This window comes from Peromyscus maniculatus, chromosome 21 (genome assembly GCF_049852395.1).
Source record: "Peromyscus maniculatus bairdii isolate BWxNUB_F1_BW_parent chromosome 21, HU_Pman_BW_mat_3.1, whole genome shotgun sequence".
NCBI lineage: Eukaryota > Metazoa > Chordata > Mammalia > Rodentia > Cricetidae > Peromyscus > Peromyscus maniculatus.
Window position 1 is genome coordinate 70,840,465 of NC_134872.1, and position 19,245 is coordinate 70,859,709.

A 19,245-nucleotide genomic window follows, 5' to 3' on the forward strand; every position below is an offset into this window, starting at 1 on the left:
TTCTTTCACTTAAACGCTGTGATGACCGCTAAGTTGACAGCCTATGGCCAATGGCCCCACTGATCTTTCAGTGACTCAAGGCACTTCCCGCCCTCAGCTCTACCCTTCCACACTCAACCCCACGCTGATGTCCTCTGAGCCTTCCCCCAGTGGAGGGCTGGCAACCCTTGGAATTCTTTGGCTACCCTACAGGTGGTACTAGGCCATCTACGGAAGCCTGTGTTCTGGCAGCTCCCCCACCCCTTTTATTTTGTGTCGGGGGGAGGATGAACCCTCACTAAAGAACCTGTGTAGTTGTCAAGGGACAAGTCTCTGGAGTCAGTCTTCTCCGTCCACCATGCGGGTACTAGGTATCAAATTCGGGTCATCATGCATGGTGACAGGTGTCTTTACCCACGGGACCATCTCACCAGTCCCCCATCATTAAAAGAAAAATACATTCCTTTTTTTTTTTTTAACTTTGATACAGGGTTTCATGTATCACAAGCTATCTTTGAACTCACAATGTAAGCGATGGTGACCTTGAATTTCTGAGTCTCTTGCCTCCACCTTTTGAATTTGGGGACTTATAGGGTGCTGGGAATGAAACCCCGCGCTTCCATCATACTAGGCAGGCACTCTACCAATTCAGCTACAACCTTAGTGCGGCCCCTTTTCTAGTCTTTAGTCTCCAGGACCCCAAGAGCTTTAGTGGCGGTTGTTCATCAAACTCCTGAATACGGGATGAAGTTGAGTGGGTGTTGTCTCCGTGTTGAGACCCGTTTTCCCGTGAATTCATTTCCAGGACCTTAATTCTCTTCCTTCCAGAGGGGTGCGGGTTAAAAGCCTCATGTTAGGACTAAGATCCTGGTGTCCCCGCTTTTCCAACAGGTTCCAGAAAGAGAAAGACCCCCAGGAACGGCCCTTTTCCCAAAGCACAGTGGCAGGACAGTATTTCTCTCCGAAGCCTGCCTTCCTCAACTTGCCTCATATTCAGCGGTGGCGCAGCTGTGGACGTCCGCGTGCTGCAGGCTGGGTGGCCTCGCTACTCCTTTCGATTCCAGTGCAGCCTCAGGAACCTGGCCTGCGACATGGAGAGCGCAGCCGTCCACCGGGAAAGCGAGTCCGAGCGTTCCGTGAGGACTCCACCGCTGCGGCACTGCAGCCGAAGCACCTGAGGCGCCAGCGGGGAAGTGCGGGTCCCACAACAGCAGGACGTCTACAGGACATCCTACATCGGGGCAATGCGGGTCTCACAGCGGCAGACCGTCTACAGGACGTCCTACTTCGAGGAATTGCGAGTCCCACAGCCACAGGATGTGCTACAGCAGCTGCGGCCCGCGCCTGTGGGCGGGGCGAAGCAGAGTGAGCTCCTAATGCAATTGGCCGAGGGGCGTGGCCTGCCAGCCACTACCGGCCTTCATTGGCTGCTGGGACGGAGGCCCCGCCCCGCAGCTGTCTAAACTCTCGGGGGTCGGAGCGCGGCGTGCAGAGACCTCGCAGGCGGGTCGCAGCATGAGTCGCCACTTGGATCTGGTGCGGAGCTTCCTGGAGCAGCTGGAGGCCCGGGACCGCCGGGAGGGAGCAATCCTTGCCCGCGAGTTCAGCGTGAGTGACACTCCAGCGATCGAGCTTCGCAGCCGGGCTGCGCCCACCGCTGCCCACCTGTGCAGTGTGAAAGCTCTGCCTGTTTCTCTGCGTTCCCGGGGCGTCTCCTGCCGCCTCCGACTCTCTGGTTTTCTCTCCCAGCACTTCTGTCGCGCGCCCACACTTTCTCTCAGCTTTTCTCACTCTGCCCGCAGGTGCCCAGAGGGTGAAGTACACGGCTCTCTGGGAGGAGCGGGACACACTCAGGCGTCCATGTCGCTCTCCCGGAGCGACCCTTCTCCCTCGCAGGGCGGTGGCTGCCGCTAGGGAAGGAGGCGGCACACCTGCGCTGGACTCCAGTCCCCGACCCGGGCCACTCCTAGGTCACCTTGTAATCCCTGGGAGGAAGTGGCTTGGGGCCGCAGAAAGAGGAACAGGGAAGCTTTGTAGCTTAGCCTTTGAGCTCCGGAGTTTCCAGTTTCGAGTCTATGCCTAGAGCCTTTCAGAACTGCGGTCCTGGGAGGTCCGACCTCAATTTCAACTGTTTTGAAAATGTGAATGTTAAAACCCAAGTTGGTCTGAGAAATTAGGTGGTTTTGGTAGAAACACTTCCTAGCACATGTCGGATACTCACTGGATAGGTGCCTTTAACATGGCTTACAAAACTTCTAGATGTTACATCAGGTAGTGCCAGTTATACTTGTGAGAGGGGAACAGCACTCAGCAGGCATGGCATATAACACGTAATGAAGTATTTTAAACATAGTGACATGATCCAAATATGTAAACACGCTCTATCAAACTTAGAGATATGTATTATGAATATATCAAAACAGGCATTAAATGGCCGCTTACAGCCTGGCATGGTGGCACATGCCTGTAATTCCAACAGTTAGTAGCCTAAAACAGGAGGATCACCGTGAGTTCAAGGCCAGCCTGAGTTCCATAATTTGAGGCCACTCTGAAATGCAGAGTGAGATTGTCTCCAAGAAAGGAAAAGGTAGTTTACACAAAGACCATTATGTAACCCACTAACAATACAACACTGTGGTGGCCCATGCCTTTAATCCCGGTACTCAGGAGGCAGGGGCAGATCTCTGTAAGTTTGTGGCCAGGCTGGTTTACACAGAGCTGCAGGACAGCCAGGGCTATGTTGAAAGACCCTGTGTCAAAAAAAGACAAAAAAATAACCAAATGAAAAACTAATGACAATACCACAATCCGTACAACAAACATTAATAAAAAACAAATTGATTAAGTTTGTAAGTAAATATACAGAACAAACATGTGTAAATTAAATATGAATCTAAATAATTTATACATGTAAAATACGATAACTAAAAAATGTATGTGTTATATGCATATTTTTTTGAGACAAAGTTTATCTGTGTACGAGGCTGACCTCAAACTTACAGAGATCTTCCTGCCTCTGCCTCCTGAGTGCTGGGATTAAAAGTATGTGCCACCACTGCCCGGCCTAAAATATATAGTTTATAAACATGAAAATGGCCATAAATATGTATGTATCCTTCAGGCTGATGAAGAGGGCAGTTCTGAGAGCTCCATGCAGAATCTTGCCCTCCCTCCCTCCCTCCCTCCCTCTCTCCCTCCCTTCCTCACTAACTCCCTCTCTCTCTCCTTCCCTCCCTCACTCCCTCATTCCAGGGCTTTGATTTTCCTACCTCTGACTGAAATTCCAACAGTGACACCACTATAGGAAGATGTCTCTGGGGGCTGGAATAACCTGATCAACATAAGTCAAGCACCTTGGGCTGGTGGCCCGAACACAATGGCACCTTGATAGGCGTTTATTATCATTGCAGTTATGAACACCTGATAATTAGAGTAATATTCTTCACTAATTATAATAATGTACCAGTTATGAAGTACCTATAGCATCTTCTTATATGTTGTATGTTATAAGTCATATATATATATATATATGGTATATTGTCATGTTGTATCTTGTACAAAGCATTTATTTAAAAATTTTGTTTGGTGTGTGTGTGTGTGTGACACACACACACACACACACACACACACACACACACACACACACACACGGATTCTTGGAGACCAGAAGAGGGTGTTGGATCCCCTGAAGCTGGAATTGCCGGCCATTGTGAGCTGGCTGGTGCTGGTGCTAGGAACCAACTTGTGTCCTCTGCAAGAGCAGAAAGCACTCAACCACGTAGCCATCTTTCCAACACCCATTTTAATTTTTTTTGACACAGTATCTCATGTAGCTCAGGCAGGTCTTGAACTTAATATGTGGCCAAGGATGATTTTGAACTTTTTTTTTAGTTGTGTGTGTGTGTGCACAACTATGAGAGTTGATTCTCTCCCTCTCCCTTATGAATCCTGGTGATCGAACTCAGCTCATCAGGCTTGGTGGCAAGTACCTCTACCCACTGAGCCATCTCCCTCGCTTCAGTTTCATTTGTGTGGGGGTGGGAGTCTTGTGCATGCCACAGCACCTATGTAGGGATCAGAGAACAACGTTCCGGTATTGCTTCTCGCTCCTTATTATGGTGTGGGATCTGGAGATGAAGTGAAAATCTTCAGGCCCGAACACCAAGTGCTTTTACCCACCGAGCAATCTTTTGGGTCCAGATAATGCATATTTTATTATTTATAGTCCAGTATAACGTGGATTGAGTGTGCAGGTCTGAGAGGTCAGTCTCCTTGTGGGACCTTCGGCGAGTTGCTCCACCCCTTCCTACACCAGCTTTCGTCTGCACAACAGGAACAGTGGGTAGTTTCCGCTTAGGATGACTGAGTCACCTAGCACTGAGCGTGTTTTTCACTTGCTGTTGCTGGATATTGTTACACAGATCCTTATGTTGATGGGTCTGCCCTAGTCTGTCCTGGTCTGGTGAACTCTTGGGATGTTTCAGCGTCCCAACACTCTGACCTGGCGTCTTTCCTCTTCTCTCTTGCCTCTTCTCTCTTGCCTCTTCTCTGCCTTTTGGCTCGTGGTGCCTTCTTCCAGGATATTAAGGCCCGCTCTCTGGCCTGGAAGACTGGAGGTGTGTGCTCCACTAAGGTCGGCAGTCGGCTTGGGAACGCGAAGAAGAACCGCTACAAAGACGTGGTGCCATGTAAGTCAGTGGGTGTCTTTAGGGAGTCGGCTCCACTTGCACAAACGCTAGGTGGTAGTGCCCGGGTGGCAGCGGCTACCCACTGCCGGGCGGGGCGGGGGGGGGCGGGGGCGGCAAGAGCTCCCCCAAAGCATTCTACTTCCCATACTTGAGGCAGCTGCATTACTCCACGAAGCCACAAGGGGCAGAACACACTGGCGTTCTGTTACCCTGCTTGCTTTCGCCCGGGAAGCTGTCAGATACTTGGCACACACCTCTCCACATGTCTCACCCACTGGCAGATGATGAGACGCGCGTTATCCTTTCCCTGCTCCAGGAGGAGGGACACGGAGATTACATCAATGCCAACTTCATCCGGGTCAGGCTAGTGACCAGGGAAGAGGTGCCTCTCGGGGGTGGGGAGGGTGGGCTTCAGAATCTTGTTAATGAACGGGCCTTTCCCAGGGCACAGATGGAAGCCAGGCCTACATCGCGACACAAGGACCCCTGCCTCACACTCTGTTGGACTTCTGGCGCCTGGTTTGGGAGTTTGGGGTCAAGGTCAGCTTTGAGGGACAGAGGGCGTGGTTCTGGGTCTCCCTCCTTCCTGCTTCTCCTTACCAATGGCCTCCCTCTCCCTTGCCCCCTGGTCTAGGTGATCCTGATGGCCTGTCAAGAGACAGAGAATGGACGGGTATGTATCCTCAGCCTCGCATTTCTCCTTCTCGTCCCTAGGACCCTGAGCCCAGTCCTTGGCTGACTCCATTGTCGCTCTGCAAAAGCCACTAGTCCCTAGTTTTCCTTGATCTTTCCATTTGGATGCTGGGGTTGTCCCCTCAGTGCCGGCAGCCCGGGCTTTCCGCCAGCCCACGACGTGGCCAAGGACTTGCCCTGTACAGTTTCCGCTCTGGTCTTTCTGTATCCCTCGCTGTTTTTCACACTCCCCTCGACCTATGCTGGTCTTGGCCATTCCTCAGATGAGCCAGAGAGGGCCTGTGCCATGGCCATCCTCTGCCTTAGACTTTCCAATTGCTCATTCTGTTACCTGGACCTTCACATGGCTTCCTACTCCCCAGCACGCCCACCTGTGACTCCTGCCTGTGTTTTTCCGTTTCTCATCTCCCTCAACAGTTCTTACCCACCTCAGCACACCGGGTAATTCTAGATGGGAACTACACATCACAATCGTGTGATTGTACTCCACACGCTATTGTTTCTGCCTTTGAATGCCTTTTTACTGGAATGCACTTCACCTGTTCAGCCAGGCTTAGCCGCTCCCTCCTGTACTTCTGGGACCTGGGAGGCCAAAGTGAGAGGATGAAAACTTTGAGGCCAGCCTGGGCAACTTAGGGACCACCAACATTCTCATCACCCCATTAGCAGTCACACCTCATGTTTAGAGTCACAGACAACCCCTGGTCTGCTTTTGGTGACTGCAGATTTGCCTACTCTGTGTGTTTTATGGAAAATGGAACTGTGCAGCTGTGTCTTTTGTGACTGGCTTTGTCTCTCTGTGTTTTTGATTCTTGCATGTGGTAACCTCTTCATAGCTCACTCCTTTTTGTTGCTGAATAGTACCCCACTGGATGTTTCTACATTTCATTCCTCTAAGCAGTTTGTAGATGCTGGGTTGATTCCATATTTCGGTTTCAGTGAATCACACTGCTTTAAGCATTCATATGCAAGCCTTTGAGTGGACATGAACTTTCGTTTCTCGAGTATATATCTGGGTGGAATTGCTGGGTCATGGAGGAACTCTATTTTTAACTCTATTTTAAGGAAGTGACAAACTGTTTTCCATAGTAGCTGCATCAGGTTACATTTCTACCCATATGCAGGACAACTCCAGTTTTGTTACATCCTCACCAATACTTGTTGTTCTCTTTTTTTAAAACATTGCACTTCTTGTGTGGGGGGGCATGTGCACGTGCCTACTGAGCAGTGGGGGTGGGGGTTAGAGACAGCTCTGGGGCCTGGTTCTCTTTCCACCATGTGGGTTCCTGGGATTGAACCCAGGTCATCAGTCTGGCGATGACAAGTGCCCAGGCCTGATGAGCCATCCTGCCTGTCCCCTGCTTCTCTCTGTGGTGTGTAACCATTGTTGGGAATGTGAAGGAGTCTTTAATGGGGTCTTTTAAGACGTATAAAAATATATGTAAACATAAAAATTGCCGTTTAAAGGACTGAAAAGATGTTTGGAGGTTAAGAGCACTTGTTGCTCCTTATAGAGGACCTGAACTCTGCTTACGACTGCCTGTAAGCCCCGGAGCGATCTGGTGCCCTCTTCTGGCCTCCTTGGACACCCGAACACATTTAGCATACACACACACACACACACACACACACACACACACACACACACACACTTACACACACACACTAAAAGGCATAAGGCCCCTGATCCTGGCCACTTGTGTTCTGTCTCCATGAATTGCCTGTTTTACTTTTTACATCATGTAAACGGGATTATAACGTAAGTGTCCTTCTGTTTCTGGTTTATTTCACTTGGTGTTTTCAAGGTGTGTCCATGTTGTCACATGTATCAGAATTTCATTTTTTTTTCAGACTGACTGTGCTTTGTGTCATATTTCCTTCATCCATTCATGTGCGGATAGACTTTTACCTTTTACCTGCTTCTACCTTTTAGACTACTACGGATAATGCTGCTTGCATACACTGGTAAACAGTTATCCGTTTGATTCTGGTTTTTGTTTTACTTCGTGTATGTGTGTGTGTGTGTGTGTGTGTGTACTTGTGTCTGTGTGTCAGTGTACACACACGTGTGGTTATAGATGTGTGCACCTGTGTGCATACATCTCACATCTCATGTCACCCTGGCTGGCCTGGAACTCAACGTGTAGACAAGGCTGGTCTCAAACTCACAGAGATCCACCTATCCCTGCCCCTTGCTCCTGCTACACTGCTAGGTTTAAAGGCTTGTGACACTCTGCCTGGCTCTCTTACTCCTTTTGAGGCAGAATCGCTCCCTGAACTCTGTGCTTGGATTTCCTCAGCTAGCCTGGAAGCCAGCAAACACCAGAGATCTTCCTGTCCCTGCCCACCTCTGAGCTGGGGCTGCAGGTATGCAGAGGGTGCCTGGCCTGTTATGTGGGTGCAGGGATCGGAACTCCAGCGCTTGTGGCTGTTCAGCAAGCACCTGTAACTGCTGAGCTATCTCTCTAGCACCCCTATTTTGTTTTTCAGTTCTTTGAATATAAATCTGCAGTAGAATTGCTGTTTGTTTGTTTGTTTGTTTTCCACAGTGGCTATACCTTTAATGATTCCACCAGCTGGGGGTTTCAGTTTATGCCTATGTTCTCCAATACTTGCTATTTTGTGTGCGTGCGTATGCTTGTACATGTGTGTGCACACGTATGTGTGTTTGGGTGTGCATGTGTGTGTGGTGTGGTGTGGTGTGCTCTTGCACACACATACAGAGGCCAGAGGAGGAAGTCAGCTATCCTGCTTTATCAACTTCTGCCCTTTTCCCTAGAGACAGGGTCTTCCACTTAGCCTGGAGCTAGGCTGCTGGCAAAGTCCCAGCGATCCTCCTGCCTCCGCCCCTACAGTGCTGTGGTTACAGGTGTAGCCCTGTCCTTCCATGCGGGTGCTGGGGGTTTGAATTCAGATCCTCATTCTTGTTCAGCAACTGCTCTTACCCACGAACCATCTCCCCAGCTCAACGGTTATGTTGTACTTCCCACTCATTAAGAAAACCACTCCCGGGAAGAGAGAGATGGCTCAGTGCTTACCAGTGCATTCTGCTGTCGCAGAGGACCTGAATTTGGCTCTTAGCACCAACACCAAGTGGCTCACAGCTACTTATAACTCCAGCTCCAGGGCACCGGACAATCCTGGCCTCTGAAGGTACCCCCATTTACATGCATGTGACCTCCCCAATTAAAAATAATAAAAATAATTAATTTTTTTTTTTTTTTTGGAGACAGGGTTTCTCTGTGTAGCCCTAACTGTCCTGGAACTCACTCTTTAGACCAGGCTGGCCTTGAACTCAGAAATCCACCTGCCCCTGCTTCCTTAGTGCTGGAACTGAAGGCGTGTGCCACCACCACTTGGCAAAAATAAATCTTTAAAAGAGAAAACCACTCATTTGGGTTTTGTTTTTCATGTATATTTCTCCATTTGTGTGTCTTCTCTGGACAGACATCTATTCAGGTCCCATTTTAAAACTGGGCTATTGTCTTTATTACTAAGTTGGAGAAGTTCTGGATACAAGTGCTTATCAGCATGTGATTGACAGTGTGTCTCCCGTCCTGTGGATTGTCATTTCCTTTCCCAACGGTGACCCTTGAGGCACAGATATGCTTTACATGTTTGGGTTCTCATCTATCATTCTGCTAGTCTTTTTCCTTTCACATCTAGGAAGTCACTGTCGAAGGCATAAAGATCTACTTCTGTGTTTTCTAAGTGTTTCATAGCTTTCTATATGACATTTAATTTCTTATTCTTTTGAATTAATTTTTCTGTATACAGGATAAGAAAGGAATCCAAAGTTCGTTCATATGTATTCAGTTATTCCCATGTTATTGGTGAAGACCATTTCTTCTCCATTAATCCCACAGCATCTTTATTGAAAAATAAAGTGATTATAAGGGCTTACTTCTGAGCTCTCAAATTCTTCCATTGATAAATTAGTCTGTCTTTGTGTTAGCAAAACAAGGTTGTGATTACTGTACTGTTGTAGCAAGTTTTGAGTTTTTTTTTTTTTTTCCGGTGCTGGGCATCAAACCCCAGAGCCGTTTCCTTAATAAGCAAATCCTCTCTCTACTCCTGGACTACATCCATAGCCCTGTAAGCTTCCAGTAAGGAAGTGGGTCCTCTGATTTGTCCTATCTCTGTGTGTTTGTATGGGTGTGCTGTGTGGTATATGTGTATGCATGGGGATGGGAGGGTACATGTGCATGTGTATGGACATGTGTGTGGAGGCCAGAGATGACCTCAGGTATACTCCTCTCTTGTTCTCTGCCTTATTTTGAGACAGCGTCTCTCACTGAATCTGGAGCTCCCTGCTTTGGCTAGACTGGTTGGCCAGTGAGCCCAGGGATCCTATTGGCACTTTCCTGTCTGAGCTATCTCCCTATCACTGAATTTGTCTGTTCTAGAAGATGGCTTTGGTTATGGACCTTGTGCAAAACAGTGAACAAGGCCAGCCTAGTGCTCATGTTTAGAAAGGCCTTCCTATGAACCTGGCTCTTGGATGAATTCTGAGGCTTTTGTGTAAGGATGGCTCACGACGCCTAGCATATCTATGCTATTGACAAGTCCCCAGTAAAATTCCCAGGGAACCGACTCCCTGTCAAGCTTCACTGGGTTGACATGTCACCATTTCTGCCACAGTTTATTGCTGGGATAACGAAGCTCATCCTGGGAACTGCCCTAGGTGAGCAGCTTTGAGCCACATCCCTGTTCCCTGTGCTGAATTCATTCTGTGCCTTTTCACTGGACCGAGTCGTGCCCATGAGGACGACGGTGTGCTGAGACCCGTCTGTCCCAGTAAACTCTCAACACCAGAGCTGCTCTTCCATAGCCCCCCACACCTACACTTCTCTATTCATCTTAAGATTACCTTTTCAGTAACATCAAAAATCTGCCAGGGGCTAGAGAGACAGTTCAGTGGTAAAACCCTTGTCACAAAGCCTGACAACCTGAGTTTGATCCCCAGAACCCAAGTAAAAGTAGAAGGAGAGACTGACTCCACAGAGTTGTCCTCTGAGCTCCACATGTGTGCCTTAGCACCCATGCCCTGCCCCATCGGACATGCACGTAATAATAAAATACTCTAAACTGCTGGGTTTTCACAGGGACTGCACCATGGTTGTGTGTTTGGACTGTGCCGCCATCTTTACATAGACGATTTCCACTTACCTGCATTGACCTTTTCTTTCAGCAAATGCCTTGTAGGGGTCAGTGAAAAAGATGGTACTTGTACTTGCCAGGCATTGGTGGCACATGCCTTTAATCCCTTGGGAGGCAGAGGCAGGTGAATCTCTGTGAGTCCAAGGCCAGCCTGATCGACACAGTGAGTTCCAGGTCACCCAAGACTACATAGTTGAGACCCTGTCTCAAAGACAAAACAAAACAAAAACTACAGTTTTGAAAATTTGTGGCATATATTTTATACTTGATGTTACAGGATTGTTTTAATTTATGCACTCCGAACAGTTTATACTGAGTAATGATACAAAACTGATACTCCTACATCGATCTTTTCCAGCAACCTAGCTGAGCTTATTCGCCTGGTGTGTGTGGTACGAATTCTTTAGGAGTTCCTCCATAGGAACCAGTCATCTCATATATAATAATCAAAGCTTCGTTTCTTCCTTCCCAGGCTGTGCGCTGACATCCCCCTCGCCCTCCCTGCCCTGCTCCGTCACTTCCTCATCTCCTTTCCTCCCTCTCCACACTCAGATTCTCTCTTTTTCCCAGTTGTGTCGCCGCAGGCTGGGGTGGGGGCGGAACTGACAGGCTTCTGTCTCCAGCCGGGGCTTCTAAATTTCACCACCGGGCATTTCTGTGGAGTTCGTAGATGCTCTGGGCATTGTTGAGGAGTTCCTTCCTACTCCTAATTCTCTTCATGTTTTTATGGTGAAGCTATGTTGGTTTGTCAAGATTTTTTTGCCCTCCATCTATTTGTATGACCCTGGATTTTTGCTTTGTTATTATCTATTAATATGATATCATCTATTAATATGATACCTGATACCAATGAGTTGTTTTTAATTCTCTCTCTCTCTCTCATGTGTGTGTGTGTGTGTCCATGTGCACTCACGCCATAGCATGAGTGTGAGGGTCACAGAACAACCTCTGGTATTGTACTTTGGCCCCCACCTTGTTGGAAACAGGGTCTCTTGTTTTGGTACTAACCTGCAGGCTTTCAGAGACATTGCCTCCTGTCCTGAAAGAGTGCTAGAATTATAAACACACTCAGCTGTGTGCAGCATTTCATGGGCTCCTGGGATCCAAACTCAGGTATCCACACTTTCTCCCCAGCTCTGACACGGATAGATTTTCATTGTCAAAACACCTTGTATTTTTAGGATTAATCCTGCTTGGTCATGGCATATAATACTTGGCTAGTATTTTCTTGAGAATTTGTGCTCTAAGTTCATGAGACATTGGTGGATACTTTGTTTTTCTTGTGTTCTCTAGTTTGGGTAGGACATTAATTGACTTTAGTGTCCTGAGTCATGTTCATGCACCTTTAGGTTTTTTTTTTTTTCAAGGATGTGTGAAGGGTTGGTATTAATTCTGCCTTATTTGTTCAATAAATGTAACTAGATTATTAATATTATTATTAATATTATTATTTTGGTTTTTCTAGACAGGGTTTCTCTGTGTAGCTTTGGTGCCTGTCCTGGATCTCGCTCTGTAGACCAGGCTGGCCTCGAACTTACAGATCCGCTTGGCTCTGCCTCCTGAGTGCTAGGATCAAAGGCATTCTCTAGCTGCCGCCCAGCTAGAGAGCTGTTTTAATGTAACCACGTATCTGTTTTTGTCTTTGTTCCTTACTGTGTTCTGTAGACTCAAGCTTCCTTTTGGTGTTCTGTTCCATTCATATGAGATGTGTCTCCTTACAGATTTGCTTGCAATAAATTTGCCTAGTTTTGTGTGACAAGGTTTCTATTTTAATAAATTTCTAATTTAATAAATTTCTAATTTATTTGGGGCTGGGGGGTATGAGTCAGAGAATAACTGCCCAAGAGTTACTTCTCTCCTTTGGCCATGTGGGACCTGGAGAATAACTCTAGTTGTCTAGACCAAGTTTTTTTTTTTTTTTTTTTTAAATTCCAGTATTCTCAGGATATCACATGACTGCCTTCTGGCTTACAGAGTTTCTGAAAGAAATTGTGTTTTGCTTTTAAGATTTTTCTCTTTATTATTATTATTGTTTTTCCTTTTTTGATCAGGTGGGTTGTGGTGTGCTTCAACATTGTCTTCTTATTTATTTCCCCCTCAATACAGATTACTGGCTTTATTAATTTCTAGTTTCATCAGCTTTGGGGAACTTGCAGCTTTTATTTCTTCAAGTATGATTTCCCTTCTCTCTGGGACTAGAGAGATGGCTCAGTGGTTAAGAACACTGGCTGTCCTTCCAGAGGACCCAAGTTCAATCCCCAGAAGTGACATGTGGGCTCACAATAATTTGTAACTCCAGTTCCAATGCCCTCTTCTGGCCTCAGGCACCAGGCATGCACCTAGTGTCCAGACATACATGTAGGTAAAACACCCATACACATAAGATGATAAACTAAAAGAAATTTTAATTAAAAGTGTTTTTCTGTTCTCTCCATCTCTCCTCTTCTGGGCTCCAGGTACCACTTGGTGTGTCCCACAAAGGCCCGATTCTCCTATTTTCCTGTCTTCTCTCTTTGCTTTGTTTTTGCTGCAGTATCTTCATGCTCATGGCTTTTCTTTCTTTGGGGGTTTAACCTGCTATGAGTGAATTTCAAGTATTTAGGAATTCCATTTAGGTCTGGTTTTGCATCTTATACATCATCCTCTGTTACATTCGTGTTTCCATTTTGACTATTTATATTGCTATTTTGAGGTCTTTGCCTCTTTCTCTGTCTCTTCTGGATCTTTTTCTATCCCCTGATTATTTATTCCCCTGGGAACAAGTCATGTGTTATTACACCTTTGTATGTCAGGGACATTTTTATTGGGTGGATGGTTTAAGTGTCCATAGTTCAGGGTTAGATTGTGTTGACTTTCATTAAAGAGTGTGTCAAGTGGTTTACTTTTCTAGGAAGGTGGCCAAATCTCCTTTGGATATTTTATCGTCTGGCCCTTTCTGTTTCCCTGGTTTCTGTTTGCACAGCTCTCTCTTCCCTGAGAATTCTGTGTTGCCCTCTCTGGGCCACAACCTGTGCTTCTTTAGCGTGTTGGAATCATGGGGTTCCTCAGTTCCTACAGCTCGGTGACATGTCGAGGCAGCAGGCCAGGTGGTCCACTTAGTGACCACGCCCTGCAGTGCACGTGTCTGTGACGAGATGCCGTGGGTCATGCACTTAGCTCTAACTCCGGGCAGTAGGAGGATGTCCTGAACTGCCTCCCCCCAGCATAATCAAAAGCTTGCCCCTCAGAGGCAGGTGAATCTCTATATGAGTTCGAGGCCAGCCCGATCTACAAAGAGAGTTCCAGGACAGCCAGGGCTACACAGAGAAACCCTGTCTCAAAATAAATGAATGAATAAATAAATAAATAAACAAAATAAAAAAGCTTGCCTCTGTGGAGTGTGCATGTGTTTAATGTCGTTCTCTGCAGCTGGCCTCCATTCCAGCCACAGCTGCCAGCCCTTCCACGTGTCACACTTGGGTGTCCTGGCACTCTGGAAGTGACCTCCCCCATTCACTCCTGCCTTTCCTTCCTCCCTCTGCAGAAGAAGTGTGAACGGTACTGGGCCCAGGATCAGGAGCCACTGCAGACCGGGCCCTTCTGCATCACCCTGGTAAGCTGGGGCAGGGATGGGAACAAGGTGGCTTCTGCAGGCCTTGGGTAGTGTGGGAGAACTCAAGGAAGATGTGTCGAAGCAGAAGCCCTGGAAGGATGAGGCATTTTCTCACAGCTCCTTTACACTATGGAAAACTCAGAATTCTTTGGGGTTGTCATGCAAACCGTCAGAACGCAATTAAAAGTTTTTAAAATTTATTTTCACTTTTATTATTATTATTATTATTATTATTATTATCATTTGTGTGTGTGTGTGTGTGTGTGTGTGTGTGTGTGTGTGTGTGTTTTGCTGGAAAGAGAATCAAGGGCTTCACACATGCTATGTAAGTGTTCTTCCCAGGCCCTAGTACTTTTGATTATGATTACTGTTACCTCTGTAACCAAATTGTACCTGTTCAGGTTTCTGCAATTTATATTTATTTACCATGTCCAGAGCACTGGAGGAAATAACTACGGATAGTTAGCCATTAACAGATGCAGTGGACCATTGTATTTCAGAACAATTGAACTCTCTGTGTTCACTGTAAAGGGATTAATTTGGTTTGTATAGTCATTCCTCTTTCCCCATTCTGACAAAAGTTTCCTTGAAAGCCTTGGGAGAAGTTTGGACCAAAGGAAAATCTAAAAATATTATCAGTACAGAAATTCATTTGAATTAAGAATATATGACTATATCATCATTGGCTGTGAAAACTTTTTTTTTTTTTTTTTGGAGACAGAGTTTCTCTATGTAGTCTTGGCCATCCTGAAATTAGCTCTGTAAACCAGGCTGGCCTCAGATTCACTGAAATCCACCTGCCTCTTCCTCCTGAGAGCCGGGATTAAAGGTGTGGGCCACCACTGCCTAGCTGACTGTGAAACCATTTAAAGGTATTCTTCTGAAGTAAAATACTATGTAATGAGAATGTCCAAGGAAGCAAGAAAATATAAGTACACTAAGGATTGGGAACTGTGACAAGGACACACTATGTAAGCTAGTCCAGCAAAGTCTGAACTGTAAGACATGCCCAGCAAGCTCGATTGTCGCTCAACCACATGGGAAGTAAGTCTGTGATCCCAGGAATGTAAGAACAGCACTGCAGGCCAAAGAATCTTAAAAATGTCTTTAGTATTTGATTTTTATCAACATGCTTTGCTTCCATCAAGCATGGTAGTACACACCAGTCCTCCCAGCACATGAGAAGCCGAGGCAGGAAGATCTCATGTTTGAGGCCAGCCTGGGCTCTATAGCTAGACCTGTCTCAAAAACAAAAACAAAACTCAACCCTTTGCTTTCTAGAGATATGAAATGTGTCACTGAAGATCTCTGTTTCTCTTTTGTTTTCTCTTTCCTCTTCTCACATGCTCAGACAAAGGAGACACCAGTGAATGCAGACGTCGTTCTCAGGACCCTCCAGGTTGCATTCCAGAAGGTACTGAGAAGGCAAAAGGTGAAGGGACCCTTGCGTGGGAGGAGCTGTTTCCACCTCTGTAAAATGGGACACTCAGGACAGTGATCAGTTTCCATCACCCTCAGTTATGATGCAGTGAGCTTGTGTTTCCTTGCGGTGCTGGGGATGGAGCCCGCAGCCTTGGGCATGTTCTTCCACTGAGCCTTATCTGGTGGATTTAAATGGGCTATGCTTAGAACTGTAGTCGGTGCTCAATAAATGTATGCTTTTCTATTCTCTGTTTCCCTGTCTCAGGAATCCCGCTCTGTGCACCAGCTACAGTACATGTCCTGGCCAGACCACGGGGTTCCCAGCAATCCCGATCACATTCTCACCATGGTGGAGGAGGCCCATCGCCTCCGAGGAGCTGGCCCTGGACCCCTCTGTGTCCACTGCAGGTTTAGGGAACAGGCTTTATGGGGATCTGGTGAGGGTGAGACAGAAAAGCCAGGGAGAGAGTTTATGGCTGGGAAGCAGCCTCCCTTTTCAGTTGCCTCTTTTGAGAAACTTCTGGCCGTATGTTCATGACACAGTGAGCTGGAATCGTTGGCATTTGTTGAGCACAGACTGCCGACTGGGGAGTAAGCATATAACTAACTGGTACTTCGCAAGTCTAAGCGAATAAAAAAAGGTTTTGGAAGAAATAGCTCAGTGGGCAAGGTACTTGCTGTACATGAACTTGAGTTCAGATCTCTAGCACCCAGGAAAAGCCAGGATGGTGGCTTGCCCCTGTAACCTCAGGGCTGGAGGAGGGGTAGGCAAGTGGACCCATGGGGCTTGCTAACCAGCCAGTCAAGCCAATCTGTGAGTGCCCAGTTTAGTAAGGCTTTATTTGAAAGTATAATCTAGGGATCCTGCAATGTAAGAGATACTGCAGGGGATCTCCCTCAGCTCAGCCCCGAATTCTCCGTGTAGAAGAGGGGTTGTGGCATCTGTACACAGATGTTAGGCTGGTCTGACGTTTCATCCCTTAGGAAGCTGAGGTCAGAGGATCAAGAGGTCGGGGCCAGCCTGGGCAACACAGCAAGACCTTTGGGAAGGGGAGGAGGGCAAGAACTTGTGAGCACGCCATGATGGAGCCTGCTCTGATTCTTGCTTGTCAGCGCTGGTTGCGGGCGAACCGGTGTCCTGTGTGCTGTGGATTACGTGAGGCAGTTGCTGCTGACCCAGGTATGGCGCCGTCTTCTCCGTGGGCAGTGTGTCCCACGCCTGCCTACCAGGGCCTGTTCACACTCCCCCTTCTCTGTCCCAGACAATCCCACCCAATTTCAGCCTCTTCGACGTGGTCCTTGAGATGCGGAAACAGCGGCCCGCCGCAGTGCAGACGGAGGTGTGTGCTCGGCCTGTCTCCCCATTTCCCAGGGACACCGGGAGACGCTTGTATTTCACCATTTTCCCTTCTCAATGACCACTCGCCCCGACAGGAGCAGTACAGGTTCCTGTACCACACAGTGGCCCAGCTCTTCTCCCGTACTCTCCAGAACACCAGCCCCCACCATCAGAATCTCAAGGAGGTACAGAACCCCCAATTCGACTCTTTTTTTTTTTTTTTTTTTTTTTGGTCAACCATCGACACTTTTATACTCCTCCCGGGAACAGCAACTGACTCACTGTGAAAGGCTCCTTTGCCTCCTCGGGACCCCTTCCTCAGGCTGTCCCCTTACCTCAGCACCCACAGTGACCAGCATAAGGGGCACGGCCTCACGACCCTCCCTCGCCTGCTTTCCCCCGCAGAACTGTGCCCCAATCTGCAAGGATGCCTTGTCCCTCAGGACCTCCCCAGCCTTGCCTGCCTCATCCCGCCCACCAGGTGGGGTTCTCAGGTACTGGCTGAGCCACTCACAGCTCACTCTTCCCCTGGACGGCTAACATTGTGGGTTAGCCTTCCCCTTGCTCTTCCAGACGGTAATTAACTAGGCAAATACGTTTTTAGACTCTCTTTCTCCACCCCGCCTCGTGTGTGTGTGTGTGTGTGTGTGTGTGTGTATGTGTGTGTGTGTGTGTGTACACACTACTGGGAGGTCAGAGGACAACCTTGGGTATGGGTCCTCACCTTCCACATGTTTTGAGACAATCTAGTCTCGCTGTGTACATCAGGCTTTTGGGAGATTCACCTGTCTCTGTCTCCCATCTCACGTAGGAGTTCTGGGGTTACAGGCACACACGACCAAGTCTGGCTTTACATGGGTCTTCATTGGTTCCACTTGCCAACCTGTCCCTCCTGCTGTAGGGGTACTAGGGACACGGAACCCCGGTTTCAGCCCTCGGGTGGCCCGCCCCTTCCCTCCTTTCCTGCGCTGGGGACTGGGGCAAGCAGGCAGGAAGGAAGCCCGCACCCTGGGGTGAGCTTGCTCCCTCCCCTGCTCTCCCTGTACCCGGCGCTTTCACTTCCTCTGCTTGCTGCTCGCTGCAGGAGCATCTCGGTGCCCGGGCCCCCGACCCTCCCCATGGCCGACACGTACACGTACGCTGTGGTGCAGAAGCGTGGCGCCCCCGCGGGCACAGGGCCGGGGACGCGGGTGCCCAGCAGCGCGGACACCACCCTCTACAGCCACGTGGCTCCGCGTTCCCAGCGGCTGGTGACACACACCGAGGACGCCAGGGGGACGACGCCACTGGGCCATGGTGAGTCCGGGCCCGCCCGGGATGCGGAGCCGAAGGCGACCTGCGCGCACCTGTTTGCGTGTTCCCCACCCTACTAAGGCTCGGGGTGGGGTGGGGTGGGGTCTAAGCGGCCACGCGGAGGTCAGCTCCCGATCCAGTCTAGCCACGTCCCTGGGATCCTGACGGTCGGGGTTCAAGCCCCAAAATGAACCCCAGGTCAGATCTCGGTTGAGAGGTTGGGTTGTCCAAGTCGGGCCCCAAAGACAGACCTCCGGACTTGGCCACGCCCATGGCTCCGCCTCCAACCGGCTACCTCGGGAAGGGAAGTCTGTAGCTGCGCTTTAGGTGGAGTCCCTGGGACTCGAGAAGGCTGCACGAGCTGACCCGTAGGGGTTCTCCCGCCTGCAGTTCCTGCGGATCAGAACCCTCCCGGGCCTGATGCATATGAAGAAGTAACAAATGGAGCGCAGACTGGTGGTCTAGGTAAGTCAGTTCGAACCTAGGGTGCAGCTTTGGAGAGCTCCAGGAGTTTGGGAGTTTGGACTGGGGCGCGGGATTCTGGCTAGGTCCTTCAATACCAGGACCTAGGGGCGCGCCTGTGGGGAGGGGGTGATGGTGGTGGTGGTCTGGGAGAGGTTACCTGTTCACGCCTCAGCTTCTGCATGGCGCCCTTCTTCTCTCAGGCTTCAACTTGCGCATTGGAAAGCCCAAAGGGCCACGGGATCCTCCAGCGGAGTGGACACGGGTGTGAGTGCTGCGCCAGTTACGGCCTGTCTCTCAGTGGTGGCTGGACTTCTGCAGCCAACATGCTGCTGTGCACTGTGTTGGGAATGGGACTTTGTGGGTCTGCATCAAAATAAAAGTTTCTCAGGGAGGAAAAAAATAAGGGCTTTGGCCCAGTGATTATAGCAATCAGACCCGGAGACTTGGAGAGGTAAGTGAGAGATCACCCACTCAAGTGGGTCTACCTGAGAAAATTTAAGGACGATCACCCGAAGTGGGCGTGGCAGCTCCCCTCTCCACAGAATGAGAGGTGTATCCTCAGTACTGGGGCCTCCTTTGCCCAGACACTCAGGTGACCATAGGGGAATGAGGTA

The 19,245-nt window shown here is 48.7% G+C and overlaps 1 protein-coding gene across 3 annotated transcripts; it reads left to right on the forward strand.

Moving 5' to 3' along the window:
- Positions 1–1,409: 1,409 nt before the first annotated feature.
- Ptpn18 (protein tyrosine phosphatase non-receptor type 18) lies at positions 1,410–19,034 on the forward strand. Of its 3 annotated transcripts, none has more exons than XR_013046802.1 (16): positions 1,410–1,587; positions 4,559–4,667; positions 4,949–5,025; positions 5,112–5,207; positions 5,302–5,340; positions 7,665–7,727; positions 14,044–14,112; positions 15,464–15,526; positions 15,800–15,942; positions 16,648–16,714; positions 16,797–16,874; positions 16,969–17,058; positions 17,279–17,354; positions 17,958–18,169; positions 18,557–18,631; positions 18,832–18,896. XR_013046802.1 is itself a non-coding variant. In XM_076557999.1 (16 exons), the coding sequence occupies exons 1-16, from the start codon at positions 1,495–1,497 to the stop codon at positions 18,897–18,899; spliced, it is 1,431 nt and encodes a 476-aa protein (XP_076414114.1). In that variant the 5' UTR covers positions 1,426–1,494; the 3' UTR covers positions 18,900–19,034. The 3 variants fall into 3 exon arrangements, 2 of the variants coding, with proteins under 2 accessions (XP_076414114.1, XP_076414115.1); XM_076557999.1 differs by having other exon boundaries at positions 1,426–1,587; positions 17,279–17,367; positions 18,832–19,034; XM_076558000.1 differs by lacking the exon at positions 7,665–7,727 and having other exon boundaries at positions 1,431–1,587; positions 17,279–17,367; positions 18,832–19,034.
- Positions 19,035–19,245: the final 211 nt, after the last annotated feature.